We start from the raw sequence: 18238 nt of genomic DNA on the forward strand, positions 1-18238 counted from the left end.
TAAACTGAGAAGTACTTTGGAAGTTTGCAGTCTGACATGTGTCCTTTTGCTTCTTCTGTAGTGGACCTTCCTTATCTAGCCTGGTCTTCCCTGCGTTCTTCTGTTCTGTGTCTTGGCTAAGAATGCATTCACAATGACTTACTCCCTAGAATTCCTTTCTTTCATTTTTGCATCTCAATAATTTAGATTTTTAGAACATAACATGTTGATGTTTGGAAGGCTCAGTCACATGAGTATTTTTTCACCAGATCTGTTCCCTATAGACTCTAGCTTCCCCTTGGAAAAGTGATGAAGCATCAGTGGTTGCTGTACTGCCCACATAGAAAGGTAGTTTTACTTAGAGAATCATTGTAATAGTCAGAGGCTTACCATTCTAATGAGTAGATTTCTTGGGACTTCCCATGTGGTCCAGTGGTAAAGAATCTGCCTTACAATGCAGGGGACTCTGGTTCGATCCCTGGTCAGGGAACTAGGATCCCACATGCCGCGGGGCAACTAGGCCTGCACCCCACAACTACCGAGCTTGCACGCCTCAACTAGAGCCCACGCGCTCTGGAACCCGTGCGCCACAACTACAAAGCCCACGCGTCCTGGAGCCTGCACGCCACAACTAGAGAAGAGAGAGCCCGCACGCCACAACTAGAGAGAAGCCCACACGCCACAACGAAAGATCCCACGTGCCTCAACGAAGATCCCGCGTGCCGCAACTAAGACCCAACACAGCCAAAAAAAAAACAAGATTTCTTTAACTATCATTTTATGGTCAGATCTTGATGTTAGAGCCCTGAATTCCAGCTGGCAACAAACAAGCTATTATTTTGCTGAAAGGTATAGGAGACTCTTTGTTAAAGTAAATGGCTGGTCTTCTACATGGTCAGAGCGCTAAGCAGTGCTGGAGCCCAGCCCTGTGCAGCCTGGCTTTCAGGAAATTTCCTGGCAGCATCAAGAAACTTAGTGTACTCTTCCTTTTGCTTCTTTATGTAACAATGTTGCTGTAGGGAGATGGATCACGCCTAATGATATGAAGAACCCTGGGAGTAACTGGGGGTGGTTAAACAGACATTCACCAGGGAGTGTGATTACAATAAATAAAGTTGGCAGTACAAACAATATTGTTTTAAACAATGATTTTTGAAAACTGCTTGCAGAGGTTCTGTAATATTTCTTTGTACAAGTGGTTGGGAATACCACAAGTTATTCAGAAGCATTTCCAATGAAATTGATCTCTTGCTATTTCAGCTGTGCTTTATCATCGTTGGGGACATCTAGACTTGGCCAAAAAACACTATGAGATCTCTCTGCGGCTTGACCCAATGGCATCAGGAACTAAGGAGAATTATGGTCTTCTAAGAAGAAAGCTGGAACAAATGCAAAAGAAAAACATTTGAGCCTTTTTCCTTCACTTTTTGAGTTTGTGTGTGTGTGTGCACGAGGCAGATCATTAATATCATGTACTTACGTTTAACCATTTAAAAGTCTTACATGATGTTTATTTTATCATTTTTTTTCTATGAAAACAGACATGCAAAAAGATTACAGCACCAGCAGTATACTCTCGAATGCTTGATGTGGTTTTTGCACTGAAATTGTATTTTTTCAGACAACTCAAACATGAATTCTAAAATTCCAAGGATGAAGTCTTTTTTAATTAAAAAGAAAAACAGAAAAAAATTATCTTGAGCGACTTGCAGCAGAATTAAACCTGCATTTGGGATGTGAGTCGTGTTGTTGTAAAGACTCATATTATTAAACATGGATTGTGAACAAGAAATGAAAAACTGACTCCTACAATTTATATAAATATCTAATGTGTCTGTATATTAGAATTTTTATTTAATGACAAGAAAGAGTAAATTAAGATTTTTTTAATCTTTTTTTTTCCAAACAATGTGCTATGAACATCATTTGTAAGGAAATATTTATTTGTATTTTTTTTTGAATGGGGCAAATAATTGAATGAAGAATGGAAATTTTAACATCTAGTGTATCTACACTTTTCCCGTAGGAAGAAATTCACTCCTGCAATATTTTTTGGATTCTTCAACTTGTGCTGTTTCATAACATAGGAAATTATGTAGTATCCTACATAAACTGTCACTATTAATAGAAAATTAAAGCCATGCTTTAGGCAAAAGCAGGCAGCCTGATGTCTTTATTTTTGTTACATCCAGTATTAAGAGGGCTACACACTTCTGTGTAAGTTGTTTTTTTGTGTTTTTCGACTGGAAAACAGTTTTCTATTTAGTTTCATGGAACCATAATCATTACTATATCCAAAAAGTGCAAGAGGTAAATTTTCTCCCAAAAGGAACCACATTTGGGGAGTTTGTGATATTTTTAAGAATTGGACTGTCCTGTTTTATTGGGTCAGAATAATCATGTTCGTTTTGTTTTATCCTCCTATATATGCTGTTGACCTAATGACTTATGCAATCTCTGTCATTCCTTATGCAGTAAAATTATTACAGAAACCGGTATACAAGTGTCATAGTGCCTCCTATTAATCATCTATTAAGATGATTTTCAAATTATTTGACTCTGTCCTCTTTGCGTTAAAATGAAATCAAAGTGACTGATTCATCCTTTCTAGAATGTGGCTTCTATTTGGTTTTAGGGACCATTTAATAGAATCGCACTGTGGAGTCCTCCAGGTTCTAAAATATGGGCTGAGTAGATCCCACATGGAGATGAATTTGATTCTCTACACTCACTTTGTGGGGGACCGGGGGCAGACCTGTGTAGAGTTGTAAATCAGTAATTGTAACCTGCAGTGGTTGAGATACTTCAGAAAAGAAAGTGCTGTGTTTCAGACATTTCAGAAATGGTCCCCAAACAACAGTAACAATTTATAGAGCTCTTAGGGGCAGGAGCTGCCTTGTTCTTAAGTTCTTAACTAAGTTCCTGTAGCACTTAGTTTGGCAGATAATAGAGGTACTGTATGCTTGTTGACTTTTTTTTATTTAAGCAAATTTCTCTCTTTGAAACAGTGCTTATCTTTTGAGAATGAAGAAAAAAATATTTCTGGTAAAAGCTCCTTCAGGATTTTTTTTTTTTTTCTTTTTGTGCTGATACTAAAAGTTGAGTGTCAAATCAAGACATGCAAATCTAGGATCCCTGCCTACAGAACGAATCCCCTTAGCTTTCACTGCTCCATCTCAGGATTTCCATCACAGCTGCCTTCTGTCCAGAGAAAACAGTCATTCATTTGACTGATATTTCAGGGAGTCTTTTATCTCGGCCGATTTTGGAAGTACGCCATGATGTTCCTCTTTTCTTCCTTCTTTTTTCCATCTTAAGGCAGCCACCCTGTAATTTATTTCTTGGGTTTCCTTTCTAACAAGACTGAAGTGGAAATCTGTCTCCCAGTTCCCCTCTTATTTGGTATTTTTTTCTAAACTTTGTTTTTGTTGCTAATCACAGTAGGGGATTGGGTTTGGGGTGGGGTGTCAGAACAAACATAGGGATTGTTGCCATTTTGAGAAATCTGAGAGTCAGAATCATCCTTCACCTCCCTGATAGCGAACATCACGAAACCCTGGAATGTGGCTTGAGGTTATTTTTTGTTTGTTTATCTGCTACATTTCTTCCCTGTTTAGATGCACTCTTACATTTCTTAAAAATTCCACCCTAGAGATGTAGCCCATTATGCCTTCACAGGGCTCTTTGGGGTTCTGATTCTATCACATTTCTTAAGCATGGTCTTTACATTTTATTTCAAATTACTGAGTTTAAATATCATACAGAATAGAAAACCAAGCCCCACAGCAAAGCATTGGATGTCTGTGTTCACATTCACACCTATCAGCTTGGACTTTGGGGTGAGAAAACATAGATTTGGGTCTTGGCTCTAGTGTTTTGATGTCATTGGCAGGTCATTTAGTATTGCATAAGTTCCAGTTTCCCATCTGTAAAATGGACAGGGTAAGACATAAGACCGCCCTCTCAGTAATGAGGTGCTTGGCTCAGAACTTGCCTCAATAAATGATAGACTAGACTTTTGGAGGAAGGTGTAGATTTTGCATCAGACAGGTTTGACCTTAAATGCATTCATTCCCTCATTCAACAAATATTAAGTGGCAGATACTCTCCCAGGCACTGAGAGTACAGTGATGAGGGAAGTGGACATGGCCCCTGGCCCTCATGCAGCAGACAGTGCAGTGAGAAACAGTAATTGTCAGTCATATAATTAATAACTGAAGCGGGAGACTGGGTCTAGCCTGAAGAGTCAGGAAAGGGTTCCCTGAGAAGGTGACTTCTGAACTGAGATTTGATAAGCAGAGAGGAAGATCACTCTAGGCCAGTGGTTCTCAACAGGGGAGATTTTGACCCTCAGGGGACAGTTGGCAATGCCTGGAGATGTTTTTGGCTGACACAACTGATGGGGGTGGGAAGATGCTACTGTACACCTTACAAAGCACAGGACAACCCCCTACAAAAAAGAATGGCTCCAAATGCCAGTAGTACTGATGTTGAGAAAACCTGGACTGCACACAAAGAAGAGACGGCATACGCAAAGGGCCTGTGGTGAGAAAGGTAAAGTACTTGGTGAACAAAGTCCAAGGGAGAGGGGGAGGGGTGCTTGATGGAGTTGGTAAAGGTGACGAGGTCCAGACTCTGCCAGGGTTTGCGGACCACACGGTCTTTATCTTAAACCATGGGAGGATTCAAAACGAAGGAAATTATCAGATCTATGTTTTGAAAAGATCACTTTGACTGTTGGTGGGGAAGGAATTGGAGGGAGGCAAAGAAGACGTGAGCAGATCAGTAAAGAGACCATTGCACGTATCCAGGGTAGAGATGAAGGTGGCTTGGTGTAGAGAAGAGGCCGTCAAGTTGATGAAATGTGGACGGACCTGAGAAATACATAGGAATCAATTGGTGATGGATAGGAGGTGGGTCGGTAAGGGGATGAGACCCATTGTTTCATCATCCAGATCAGTGCCATTGAGAGGGAGAGGCTGGCTATAAACTAGAGAGGGAATAAGGTCCTTGAGAAGAAAGGAAGGGATGGGACCCAAAATCAAGTGGAATTTGACCCTAGCAAAGAGAAAATAAAGCCCCTGTATGTTACAAGATCTAGACGGGGACAGATGTGGACATATTGGTTTTTACTTCTCATCTTTGTCCCTAAGGCCTTGCTGAGTGGACAAGTCAGATGCCCTTCTGCAGACTGGATACAGTATGCCTATCACAATTACATGGTTACCAAATAACCATAGCTGATGAGGGAAAATAGTCTTCTCTATAGGCTAATTAAAGCCAATAAATGTTGAAAGAATGGCAATTAGAAAATCATTCCCCCCCCCTTTTTTTTTGTCTCCAGTGAATTAATTGATTCAGGCAAAGATCAGCAGTGAATAAAATTATTAGATGAAAGATCAGTGAAGAGCTTTTTAGTGGAAGGGACAGAATCTGTGCCATTTTGTCACATGTAGATTTGTGAGATCACCACAGTCAAGATACAGAACAGTCCCATCCCAAGGATCCCTTGTACTTCTTTTATGCTATTACCTTTTTCAAAATATCTTGTTGGGCACAGACTGTGCAATGGCAGTGTGCTAGCTGCTGGGGATATGATGAAAAATGAAAACAGATGATTCCTGCCCCGTGGAGCTTGCCATCCATGTTATCTCACCCTTGTTGTGTGCCGCCCAGGTTGGGCATGCTGGTGTAGACTCGGGGACGGAGCATTGTTACCAGCCCCCATTTCCAGGGGACTCCTGGGGAGTCAGCAGCCCCCCGTGACTCATTCACGTCTTTATATTTGCAGCTGTTCCAGGGTCACAGGTTGTCAGGACATTTCTTTCCTTCTCGTGTGTTCAAAGTTCTCCATTAGTTGGTGAATCTCGTTTTTCCTGGAGGCAGTGAAACATCAAATCAAGTTGACTCTTCTATTTCATAGGAACAGATATTGGTTCAGTTGCCTCTACCTTCTCCTTTGGGCCTCATGTTTATGGTAAAAACTTCACCAGGCATCCGGGGGAAATAAGTTATATTGAGACATAAACTCCATTGAAGAGTCAGCTGTATTGAATAAAGACAAGGGGAATCTGGGATGTTCTTGCCATGTTGACCCAGATAGAAGGATCCTAAGTGTTGAGTAACCCTGATTTTCAGTAAAGTGAGACATTTCATGTTGCTTGAAATATTCATTAACAAATACCAAATATAATTATAGAATACTACAGCCTTATTTTAAAATCACAGAGTCTTGTCTTAATCTCTTGTGCCTTTAAAATTCTACCAAGAAGATATTCATTTGTCTATGGGCTCTTTTCAAATAATGTTCCTCATAAAATGAAAATCAGAAGTTGGTTTCTAGTTCAAAGGAAGAGAAACAAAGGCCCCGTGTGGGACAGTTTGGTTGGGATGAAGGAGACAAGAAAATACAATGGAGGAGACAGGAGCCAAGAGAACGCTGTCAAATATTAAGGTTGTTCCCTTGTTCTTCTCTCATATTCCAATCTCTTTTCTTTAAATGTACAGGAATTGCAGTTTATATTGATAGTAACATGAGCTGTTTCTGAGCGAGAAGTAAGGAGGAGAGAGACTCCACCTTCTACTTTGTAAATCGCTGCATTATTTGAAATAACTTTTTTTCTAAAGCAAGGAACATGTGCGACATCACAGAGAAATCTTTCTTCAAGAGAGCCATGGATGGGTTCGTAATAAAGCTGTGATAAGGCGCATTGGTGGAAAGGAGACACCATGTGGGAAACTCAGGTAACCAAATGTAGTCACTAAATGGCTTTGCCCAGCAGGTGGGGGAGACGCTGGGGAGCCTGTGTCTCCAGAGTCATGCTGAGTGAGCAGAACTCGGGAGGCGTCATTGCTCAGATTGTTGGCTGAACTACAAGGGTGCAAGGCAGACTCTTTCCTGAAGCATGCCTTTAACTCCTCACGAAACTCTGTATGCTGTGTGACTCTCTTGATGGTCATCTGGAAATAACTGGCATTTGGGGGGCATAAAGCTTGAATGTGAAAGGAAAATCTGCATTACACCCAGGTTGGAACCTTGTTTTTCCTCCATGTACCAGACCTTAGGCAAGTATAGTGGGTTGGATAGTGTACCCCACAAAATTCGTGTCCACCCAGAACTTCAGAATGTAACTGTATTTGGAAATCAGGTCTTACAGATCTAATTAGTTAAGGATCTTGAGAGGAAACCATCCTGGATTTAGGGTGGGCCCGAAACCAATGATTGGTGTTTTCTAAAAAGAGGAGAGGATACACAGAGGCACACAGAGAAAAGAAGGCCATGAGAAGGTGGAGACAGAGATTGGAGTGATCCTGCCACAAGCCAAGGAATGCCAGGAGCCACCAGAAGCTGGAAGAGGCAAGGAAGGATCCTCCCCTAGAGCCTTCGAAGGAGGGTGGCCCTGCCAACACCCTGACTTCAGACCTCTGACCTCCAGAACATTTCTGTTATTAAAGCCACCCAGTTTGTGGCCATGCCTGGCCCCCCTAGGAATCCAGTAAAGTAACTTAGTCTTTTAGCAGCTCAGAACCTCATCTGTAAAATGGGGGATAATACTACCTTTTTCACAGACTTATTGGAAAGTTTAAATGAGAAAAGGTTTATAAAGCCCTAGACCCATGCTTGGCACATAATACTATTCAATAAATAACTGAAGGAGGAATAACCCTCACTTTTCTTGAGGTTTTTAATCCTGTAATTAAATGACCCATAAACAATCTCAGGTTTATATTTTTATCACTTGTGTTCTAAGTCTGATTAGTTCTATCAATACAAGTACTTTAAACCTGCTACGCTGTTTATCAAAACTGCCTTGAGTGTCCTGCATTTCTAATCATTTTGCTTTTAAATATGTGGTATTTTTCCAGGGCCAATAAAGCTTTCTGCTTCCTACTTGTGTTTCAGAAAACATTTTCCCTGTAGATTTAAATTGCAGTTTTATCCATCATTTAAAAACAGTTCTGTTTCAGCAGTTACGTTTCAATAGCATTACTTTTGCTGAATAGACTTGAGATGTGTCTTGAAATTTTTCAAAACTGCTCATTTCTAGAACTTTCTGATAATGTATATGGATGACAGCTTTTACAGTACTTGGTCTAGGAATCTGCAGACATCAGCAAGCAAGATGATAAGGTGGAAAGAACAGAGACCAGGGGTGTGAGATCTACCCTAGGGCCAGCTTCACTGCCATAAGTCATTTTTTTAAGCTTCAACAATTCAATTAGATACAAACACTTCCAATCCTGTCATTAGTTACCAGGACCCTGGAGTGAGTCACCTAATTACTGCATGCCTCAGTTGCTTCTAATGAAAATAATGGTGGTGGTGGTTGCTTTTGCTGTTAATTTCTCCTCCATGAAATGAGAGAGTTGGACAAAACCAGTGTTCTTCAAATATCCTTAGATGCTTAACCTTTTTAAAAACAAAACACAAAAAACACTAAATCTTGTACAGAAGTCCACTATAAAAATTTGCAAAGTAACCTTCTTTGGGTGCTTAAATAAACCCTCATTAAAATAATCTGTTGTGTAATGTAAGAATGTTTGAAATTCCAGCACTCTTGTGGAAATAAAATATTGTGAAGCTTTCTAGTCCTGATATATTCTGGTAAGGTAAAAAGTCCCTCAGACTGACATAAGTCCAATTCTGCTCTGCCATTCATCAGGCTGACATAGCACAGATTAAGGCAACTGGGAAGTGAACAGGAAACCACATTTCTCCCATAGACACACTGAAGTTGTAATGTGTCAAGGAACCCACTTCTAAGGGTGACTGCTGCTTTATGACTCTTGGAGAAACCTTCTGGAAGGGCACTGTGAGAAATGTTGCTGTTTGAAATCATCAGGAAGAATGAAACATCCCGCTCCACCTAGAGGGTCTAGGGCACTTTGACATGACAAGCAGCCTCAGTTTCCAACCCACGTGCAGAACTTCATTTAAAGCATTTCTGGATACACCCGTTCATGTCTATCAAAACTTTTAGTCTCTAAGTACATAAGCCCCTGGGTCTGTTCTGCTGTCCAGACCTGATACTGACCATTGGCACGCATCCCTCTTTTGCCTTCAGCCTGTAAAAACACTATTACCTTTAAATTCCTCCCCCGCTCCCCCCAAAACCTCCTAACTGCATCTTTGTTTGGTGAGGCATCTCAGGGCTCCATGGGTGTGTGGTCTCCCCCATGGCAACGAGCCAATAAATCTGAGTTTGTCCAATGATGGTTTTGTACTGGAGATATTTGATTGGGCTAAGACAGGGCACAGTTAATCGTATGACCCTGGTCAGGCCATCCAACCTCTTTACCTCATCTGTAAAGTGGAGGAAATTCTCTACCTGGCCTTTATTGTGCAATGCAGGGGTATGGATCAAATGGGATCATGTATGTGAAAGCTCTTCATGGGTAGAACCATACGTACAGCGTTATGCATTGGAACTAGCACTTTGAACAAAGAGGTTCCAAAGTAGAATTATTAGTGCAGATGACACACATTTCAGCACATATGACCCAGCTACCTTGTTTTAGCCCTTAAGTTAAAGAGCATGAGTTTCAGGTTCAGCTGGATATGGACACTCTTATTTCCTGGCTGCATGTCTTTGAGTGGGTTATTGAACCTCATGGAGCCAATTCATATGTAGACCAGGAATGATCATATCTGCTTCATACTATGGTTCAAAGGGTAATGTGAGGAAAGAGTCATACTGTACCAGGCACATAGGAGCACTCAATATGTGTTCATTTCCTGCATCGACGGCTCAAGGGAATCAAGCCACATTTCCCCTTGTAATGTCCACATTGCCAGGCACCAGGCAACCATTATTTCCTTTAAAAAGTTGCCGTTTGGAGAGCAGGACCAAATAACTTGATTCTGGCTTTAAGCAGAGCAATGGCAGCAATGTTACAGGGTTAGAGATTGGTTTGTGGCCTCTTTGCAATGTAATTAGCTTCCTCCATGGTGGATGGCATATCTGGTCGGTCAGATTACTTTCTTCTGGGAGTTCTTTCAGTTATCCTCCAGTTACATATCTCATATAGTGCTTTACTCTGGTCTTTGCTTGTTATTCCAAAAATTACAGAAGGTAGGCAAGAAGAGCATAAACCATCTGAACCGCAATTGCTTGGAAAATTCCGTCGCCTTTTTAGACAAGATATTGCCTATCTTTTGTGGAGAAAAGGTCAATGCCTTATTTTTAAATATCTGACAGCAGCGCACATCATCTTTAAAACAATAATTCCAGAAATACTAGGATTGCATTTAACGTGAATGAACTTAGCTTCATGAGGTTGGTTTTCTCCTCTCATTAATTTCTTTGCCGTGGAAATTGTTTAGCAATGAGACCTGTTGTACTAAGTAAAATAACTCAACAGAATGACAAGGAAAAAACAACTCTGCCACTTTCTAATTTAACAACAAATTTTTAGAACCTGGTTTAGAAAATGGAAGCAAGGAATCCCATTATTTGCAGAATTTAAAAATTCTATTTTGTGACATACAAATTTTCTAAATTATCCTGATTAATGGATCTTATGTTGATTTTTTTGTCAAGTTCATATTGATTTACCTAGGGGAAATGATCAAAAACTAAAGTTCAGTGAAATAAATATTACTGAATACCTACTCTGGGTACCATGGTGGGAAGTGCTGGAAACATCCAAAGGAGACAGGTCTGACCTCATGGAACTCAGTCCAGGAGGGAGGCAGTCATAAATCAACTATCACAGAACGAAGAGGCAGGGATTATAATGGTGACTGGAGCAAAAGACTATGGAGCAGCGTAGACAAACTTTTTCTGTAAAAGGGCAGAGAGAAAATATTTTAGACTTTGCAGGCCACCTTGTCAGGCCACCTTGTCTCAGTGGCGGCTACTCAGCTCTGCTGCTATCACAAAAAAGCAGCCATAGAGGGACTTCCCTGGTGGCGCAGTGGTTAAGAATCTGCCTGCCAGCACAGGGGACACAGATTCGGGCTCTGGTCCAGGAAGATCCCACATGCTGCGGAGCAACTAAGCCTGTGCGCCACAACTACTGAGCCTGCGCTCTAGAGCCTGTGAGCCACAACTACTGAAGCCCACATGCCACAACTACTGAGCCTGCACTCTAGAACCGGCGAGCCACAACTGCTGAGCCCACGTGCCTAGAGCCCGTGCCTCACAACAAGAGAATCCACCGCAGTGAGAAGCCCACGCACTGCGACGAAGAGTAGCCCCCGCTCACCGCAACTAGAGAAAGCCTGCGTGCAGCAACGAAGACCCAACACAACCAAAAATAAGTAAATAAATTAACTAATATTTTTAAAAAAGAAAAGGTTGTCATTTATTAAAAAAAAAAAAGCCATAGACAACCCATAAATGAGTCAGCATGACTATATTTTCAGTAAAACTTTATAGACACTGAAATTTGAATCTCAATTTTCATGTGTCATGAAGTTTTATTTTTTCTTTGGATTTTTTTCAAGCACTTAAAAATGTAAAACTCATTCTTAGCTTACAAAAACAAATGGTGGGCTGGATTTAGTTTGCAGGTTATTTAGGGCCAAAGATGATTATTTGTAATAATTTACTAGAATAATTTGATAATATTTCAGTAGATTTTATAGTGTTATCCAGTTAGACTTGAAGCTCTGTATATAGCACCCCGTTCTGTTGCTTATTTCACATTATAAGCATCTTTTCAAGAGATGCAGAAGACATTTTCCCATCTATTGTGTGGTCCTTGCAATTCTGGAGACATGTGGGAGGGGTAACAAGGAGATGAGGTTGACTTCTTTTGCATAATACTAAGAAGCGGTGCATTCAGTCAAATATAAATTAGGCATCTAACACCAAAGTCTAGAAAACAGAGCTTGGCAATTACCTGCTGGTATTTAGAAAACAAAAATGGCCAAACTGGATAACTCCACTGAAAGACAATTTGTTAGTCTAAATCCTTTGAGTTGATAAAGGAAATGTTTGTGCCCGAGCTTTGAACCCGGGCGTAGCTTTTTGCCAGCTACTTGACCTTGAGCCTGGAGGGTATGGGAGATTGTGGACCGCAGAGCAACAGACCAGACAAACAGCTGATGGTGGGCTAAAACCTTTTCGGTGAGGGACTCACCTATACAATTTGCATGCAACTGACAGCCTCCATGAGTCAACTCAGTTCCTAAAACCCACCAGAGTAGTTGGCTTGCTAAGGGCTCCTGTGTAACCCACCAAACCTAAACTGAAGCCAAGACTTGTCTACACTGACCAATCAGTTTCCTTGAGAAACTGTGACTTTTTTTCTAACACAGTGTTGGAGGTCAATTACACTTCAAAAACAAACGAACATACAAACAAACAGTGAAATATGGATCAGATTTGTAGTTACCAAGGGTGGAAGGTGGGGCGATTGGATGAAAGTAGTTAAAAGGTACTGCAAACTTCAGGTTTTAAGATGAGTACTAGGGATGTAATGGACAACATGATAAATATAATTAACACTGCTGTATGCTGTATATGAAAGTTGTTAAGAAAGTAAATCCTAAGAGTTCTCATCACACAAAAAATTTTTTTCTATTTAATTGTATCTATATAAGATGATGGATGTTCACTAACCTTATTGTGATAATCATTTCATGATATATATGTCAAATCATTATGCTGTACACCTTAAACTTATACAGCGCTCTAAGTCCATTATATCTTAATAAAACTGGAAAAAAATAAATTACCATTATTAAAAAAAAAAAGAAGCACTTGTTAAAGTGTATTTCTTTCACTGGACCCACCCCCCAGAGTTGCTTATTCAGAAGGTCTGGGGTGTGGCCTGTGAGTTCGCATTTCTAAATTTCCAGGTGCTGCTAATGCAGCCCATCTGGGACCACATTTTGAAAATTACTACTCTATTTGTCTATGGGTTATTTTTTTGACAGTTAAACTGAAGATCTCATCCCACAGAGCCTAATCTATGTTGGATCAGATTCTCCCAGCCTTATCTGCCACTAAATGCACTTTAACACTCACCTTGTTACCATCTTTAATTTTCCTTTATTGGAAGAATTACTTATTCATGTATTTTCCTCACACTTTCCTTTGCTGACATGATCTTCCTCCCTCAAAGAATAAGAATAAATAAATAAAATGGAACCATTCTGCCTTTTGAAAAAATTAAGATGCTACTGCTACTCTTTAAAAATAGTATGTTAAAAGTATACACCAGGGCTTCCCTGGTGGCACAGTGGTTGAGAGTCCGCCAAGAAAGAACTCTGAAAATTATAGCTTATGAATCTGATCTTTTAGATTTTTTTAGGAAAATCTGTTCAAAACACAACCACATCAGCATTACTGGAAATGTTTGAATAGAAATCAGATTGTAAAAACCACGTGGATCCAGCCCACATACATGAGAAAGTGGAAAGGCGGACAGTGAGGGGGATTATTGCTACTCCAACGACTAGTACTTGTGAGGGGAGCTGCAGAAGGGGCCCCTTCTCTCTTGCTATGCCGTTCTTGCCATCTGGGTCCCCAAAGTAGCATTGCTTAAGCCCAGAATGAACGCAGCCTCTAGAAAAAATTCTCCTTCCGCTTTTGGTCTTCACTCCTCTAATTTCTGGGGCTCAAATTCAGTCCTAGGATCCAGGAACAGACGGTAAGTCATTACTTCCATTGTCCCCTACAGCCACAGTTTTGACTGAAAATGGAGAATTGGTAAATAAGTGGCAGTATCAAGACTATATAATTATCTGTATCCAGTATGGTATCGACGCTGAGGGTGGATGCTGGAGTGTGAGGCCTTGGTCATCACCTTGTGCATCGGCCCTACAGGATGCATCCCCAGGTGTTGGCTCATTTCTAAGCGTGTGAGTGTGTGTGTGTCCCCAAGTGTATCGGGGTCCAACATGGACTCAAAAGGCTGACCCTGGACGCCCCGGTGGGACGCGTTAGAGCGTGTGCGCCCGTCTGGCTCCCGGCGCGTGCCCAGGTGTGCACGCGGCCCGCGCAGGCAGGTACACGGTCCCTCCTCCAGGGGGCGCCGCCGGGGGCGGCCTCCCGGGGCGGCCGCGCCAGCCTCGGCCAGGATTTCCGCTCCGCCCCCCTGGCCCGCTCTCCCAGACGGCGCTGCGCTCCGAGGCAGGTGAGGAGCTGGGCTCGGGCCGAGCCGGGGCACCTGTCCCCGCCCCCGTCCCCGCCGCGAGGGTGCCCTAGAGGCCCCGGGGACTCGGGGTGTTGCTGCCGGCGCGTCGCGCCAGGGCGGAGTCCGGGGCCCGCGTGAGTCGGGGGGGAGAGTCGGGGAGGGGCGGCGCGGGGGGGGCGCCGAGGGGCTGGGGCAGAGCCTGGGCCGTGAAGGAACGCGGGCGCCTGTGGGACCAGCTGGAAGGGAGGGGACACGGGGCCGCTACGCGCGTCCACACGTTGCTCCGCGCGGCGCGAGGCGGACGCCACCGCCAGAACGACGGGGGGCAGGAAGAGTTGGGAACTGCCTGCAGGTGTGCACGCTGCCCCTTCCCAGTAAGGAAGAAGCGATGACCATTTAGAAGGTAGTTTTAAAAGGATCTCGCAGTATAATGAGGCTGACGCTTTAGAGAAATTCTGTTTTTAACTGGAGATTCTTGTTTGCGAGGAGACCAGAAGCTGCAAAAGAAAAAAAACCAAAACTGGCGTTTGTCAGTTTCTGAGCTCAGGTTTCTTTGGAGCCGTTAGTGACACAGCTGAGTTTTTGGAGAAATTTCTCTTACTGCCTGATTACGAAATACGGTTATTGAGCTTTCACTCTGTTGGCCAAAGAGCACCGCAGCTGCACTGGAAACCCTAAATAGGTGCACGGTTTTTTGAACACACCTTTCTGACTACAGGCTGACTGTTAATATTGAACTGATAAGAAAATGAGACTTGTGGCCACGTCTTCTCAAAGCAGGTTATTAATTTTGCTCAATGTTCCAGGGAGAAATCCTGTATTAAAAACTAAAGTGTCTCTCTAAGGGTGTGGAGAAAAGGGAACCCTCTTGCACTGTTGGTGGGAATGTAAATTGATACAGCCACTATGGAGAACAGTATGGAGTTTCCTTAAAAAACTAAAAATAGAATCACCATATGACCCAGCAATCCTACTACTGGGCATATACCCTGAGAAAACCATAATTCAAAAAGAGTCATGTACCACAATGTTCATTGCAGCGCTATTTACAATAGCCGGGACATGGAAGCTACCTAAGTGTCCATTGACAGATGAATGGATAAAGAAAGCGTGGCACATATATACAATGGAATAGTACTCAGCCATAAAAAGAAACGAAATTGAGTTATTTGTAGTGAGGTGGATGTACCTAGCGTCTGTCATACAGAGTGAAGTAAGTCAGAAAGAGGAAAACAAATACCATATGCTAACACATATATATGGAATCTAAAAAAAAAAAAAGGTTCTGGAGAACCTAGGGGCAGGACAGTAATAAAAAGACAGATGTAGAGAATGGACTTGAGGACACGGGGAGGGGGAAGGGTAAGCTGGGACGAAGTGAGGGAGTGGCATGGACATATATACACTACCAAATGTAAAATAAATAGCTAGTGGGAAGCAGCCGCATAGCACAGGGAGATCAGCTCAGTGCTTTGTGACCACCTAGAGGGAGGGGTAGGATAGGGAGGGTGGGAGAGAGACGCAAGAGGGTGGAGATATGGGGATATATGTATATGTATAGCTGATTCATTTTGTTACAAAGCAGAAACTAACACACCATTGTAAAGTAATTATATGCCAATAAAAATGTTAAAAAAGCCCAAAAAACTGAAAGGTCTCTAAGTCAGTTGGATTGACCAATATAAAGAGTAGGTCTTTTTTTTTATATATAAATTTATTTATTTATTTATTTTTGGCTGAGTTGGGTCTTCGTTGCTGCACGCGGGCTTTCTCTGGTTGTGGCAAGCGGGGGCTACTCTTCGTTGTGGTGTGTGGGCTTCTCATTGCCGTGGCTTCTCTTGTTGCGGAGCACGGGCTCTAGGCGCGCGGGCTTCAGTAGTTGTGGCACGTGGACTCAGTAGTTGTGGCTTGCAGGCTCTAGAGTGCAGGTTCAGTAGTTGTGGCACACGGGCTTAGTTGCTCCGTGGCATGTGGGATCTTCCTGGACCAGGGCTCGAGCCCATGTCCCCTGCATTGGCAGGTGGATTCTTAGCCACTGCGCCACCAGGGAAGCCCAAGAGTAGGTCTTACACGTTTTTACGTACTTTTTCCTGTAATTGAAGACATTCTCCCTGGTCTCTCTCAATTAATTGAAATGCTAATGTGGAGAGCCCCCGCAGGTTGCCCTCATTTTCCCCAAATGCCTTGTTTTCCTGAACTGACTCCCAGGAGAAGCCAGAAGTCCCTGAATAAGCAGGCTGCCCGGATAGAGAGCATTTGTATTTAAAACGCTGAGTTTGCAAAGGTAAATTAATTTCTAATTGGTGGGCCTTTGTACAGAAGTGTTTTGGACTAGCTGACCTCGAAAACAAGGGTGCTGACGACTAGCACTAGTCGTAGAGAAGGTGGTTATTCACGCTGGCCTTAGGTAGCCGCAGCAGGAAGTATATAGAATAGAGCAGGGATAGAAACCGATACTGTTTAAGTTTTTTAATTACCTGTACATTTCCCTCTTATTTTATGTAGTAAGATCTCTTGAACGTTCCAGTCTGGGTCTGCTCTTCCAAGTGGAGTCATTGAAGGGCTTTGCACCCACAGTCAGCCGGGCCTTTCCGAGGGGGTAGGGCAACCCCTGAAGGCCGGCGTGGAGGTGAGTGCTGCAGTGTTTGCAGACGGACTGGTCCCAAGGAAGGTGATAATAGGAGGACAAAATTCAAGTGATCTTAGCAGTCTTTTCTAGAACCTCCTCCATCCAGAGGTAACTCTTAGATTAGAGATTTTAGTAAGAGAGTGTTGGTTAAACAGGGCCAGCATCTTGTTTAACAGGAATTTGGTCTTTAATTGAAGGTCTCTGGGTCGGTGAAACTGCTCAGGGCAAGTCAGCCTTGCCTTGGTTAGATCTGAGAGCTGTGTAGGTAGAGCTTACTCTGTGAAAGGTGCTATTATTACCCTCCCCCGCCCCCACCCCACACACAATGGGTTTACAGAGAAGACCAAGTTACTGGAAGTCTCGGGGTTTGTATGGCATCATGAGGTAATAGACATGGTCAACAGCTAAAATGTTAAGAAGGATGAAGCATAATAAATGCCCAACGGCAGTCGGAGCCCAGGGAGATGAATTCCCTCCGGAGGACTTGGCGAGGTCACGTTTGGGCTTTACCTTGGGCCCAGAGTAGAAGTTTTATAGGCAGAGGAGTGGAATGGGGGCGGGCATTCCTGGAGGTGGATGCCTGGAGCAAGGTAAGAAGCTTCAAAGGTAGCCATTGTGAGAGAGATGGGCGAAACTCTGCGAGGTGGGTGGGAGGCCTGCCTAGAGAGAAAGGCTGTCTGGAGATAAATTCTACTTTTTGATCAAAGGTCTGATTTCCCCCCCCCTTTTTATTAAAGCAAATGTAAAAGTAAAGGGAATAGTATAATGAACTTCCATATATCCATCAAATAGATTTAACAGTTGGTTAAAACGATTTCTCTTTTTGGCCGTATCTGCTTTATCTTCTTGTTGAAGCAGTTTAAATTGCAGATAACAATATTCACCCCTAAGCAGTGTGGTGTGCACCTCCAGAAAAGGGCATTTTCTTGTATAAGCGTAATACCATTGTCACCTCCTAATCAAATTGACAATAATTCCTTAATGTTTTCTAAAACCCAGTCCACAGATTTCCTTGCTTGCCTCAGAAATGCACTTTTACTTTTGGTTTGTGTGGATCAGAATGGGCCACACGTGGTGTTTTGTTGAGTATCTGTTGCCTCTTGATCCAGGACAGGGGGTTGGCAAACTTAATGAAAAGGGCCAGTTACTCACTCTTTAGGCTTTTCAGGCCATGTGGGCTCCATTGCAGCTACTCAGCTGTGTTGTCCTACAGAAGCAGCCATGGATGATACGAACGTGAATGAGCATGGCTGTGTTCCAATAAAATTTTGTTTTCAAAGTTTTTTGTTTTAAACTCCACCAGCAGGCAGCAGTTATCTGAGGGCCAAAGTTTGCCGATCCTGGTCTAGAGCAGTCCTGTGGGCTTCTTTAATGCCAGTGATTTACTGGTATTGCTCGGTTGGCTATGGGTGGCTCTCATTCTGGATTTATTCAGCTTTCTGTATAGTGTGGTTTAGCTTGTTCCTCTGTCCCCTGTATCTCCTATAAACTGGAAGGTAGATCTAAAGGCTTAATTAGAGTCAGAGTCACCATTCATGGCAA

At 42.7% G+C, this 18238-nt stretch overlaps 2 protein-coding genes across 5 annotated transcripts in view; both read left to right on the plus strand.

The window, feature by feature from the left end:
- TMTC4 (transmembrane O-mannosyltransferase targeting cadherins 4) overlaps nucleotides 1-2477 on the plus strand; it is a 61751-nt gene extending 59274 nt beyond the window's left edge. The window contains exon 18 of the mRNA XM_024740076.1: nucleotides 1240-2477. Within this exon, the coding sequence (XP_024595844.1) occupies nucleotides 1240-1388 (149 nt within the window). The 3' untranslated portion in view covers nucleotides 1389-2477. The remainder of the gene's footprint in view (nucleotides 1-1239) is intronic.
- Nucleotides 2478-14032: 11555 nt separating this feature from the next.
- GGACT (gamma-glutamylamine cyclotransferase) overlaps nucleotides 14033-18238 on the plus strand; it is a 52093-nt gene continuing 47887 nt past the window's right edge. For 2 of the 4 annotated variants that reach the window (XM_024740086.1, XM_024740112.1), the window contains exon 1: nucleotides 14070-14201. The gene's annotated coding sequence lies outside the window, so the exon portion shown is untranslated. The other 2 variants (XM_024740092.1, XM_024740102.1) reach the window with 2 other exon arrangements.

Source organism: Neophocaena asiaeorientalis, unplaced genomic scaffold (assembly GCF_003031525.2).
Source record: "Neophocaena asiaeorientalis asiaeorientalis breed wild unplaced genomic scaffold, Neophocaena_asiaeorientalis_V1.1 scaffold9, whole genome shotgun sequence".
In the NCBI taxonomy this organism is placed as follows: Eukaryota; Metazoa; Chordata; class Mammalia; order Artiodactyla; family Phocoenidae; genus Neophocaena; species Neophocaena asiaeorientalis.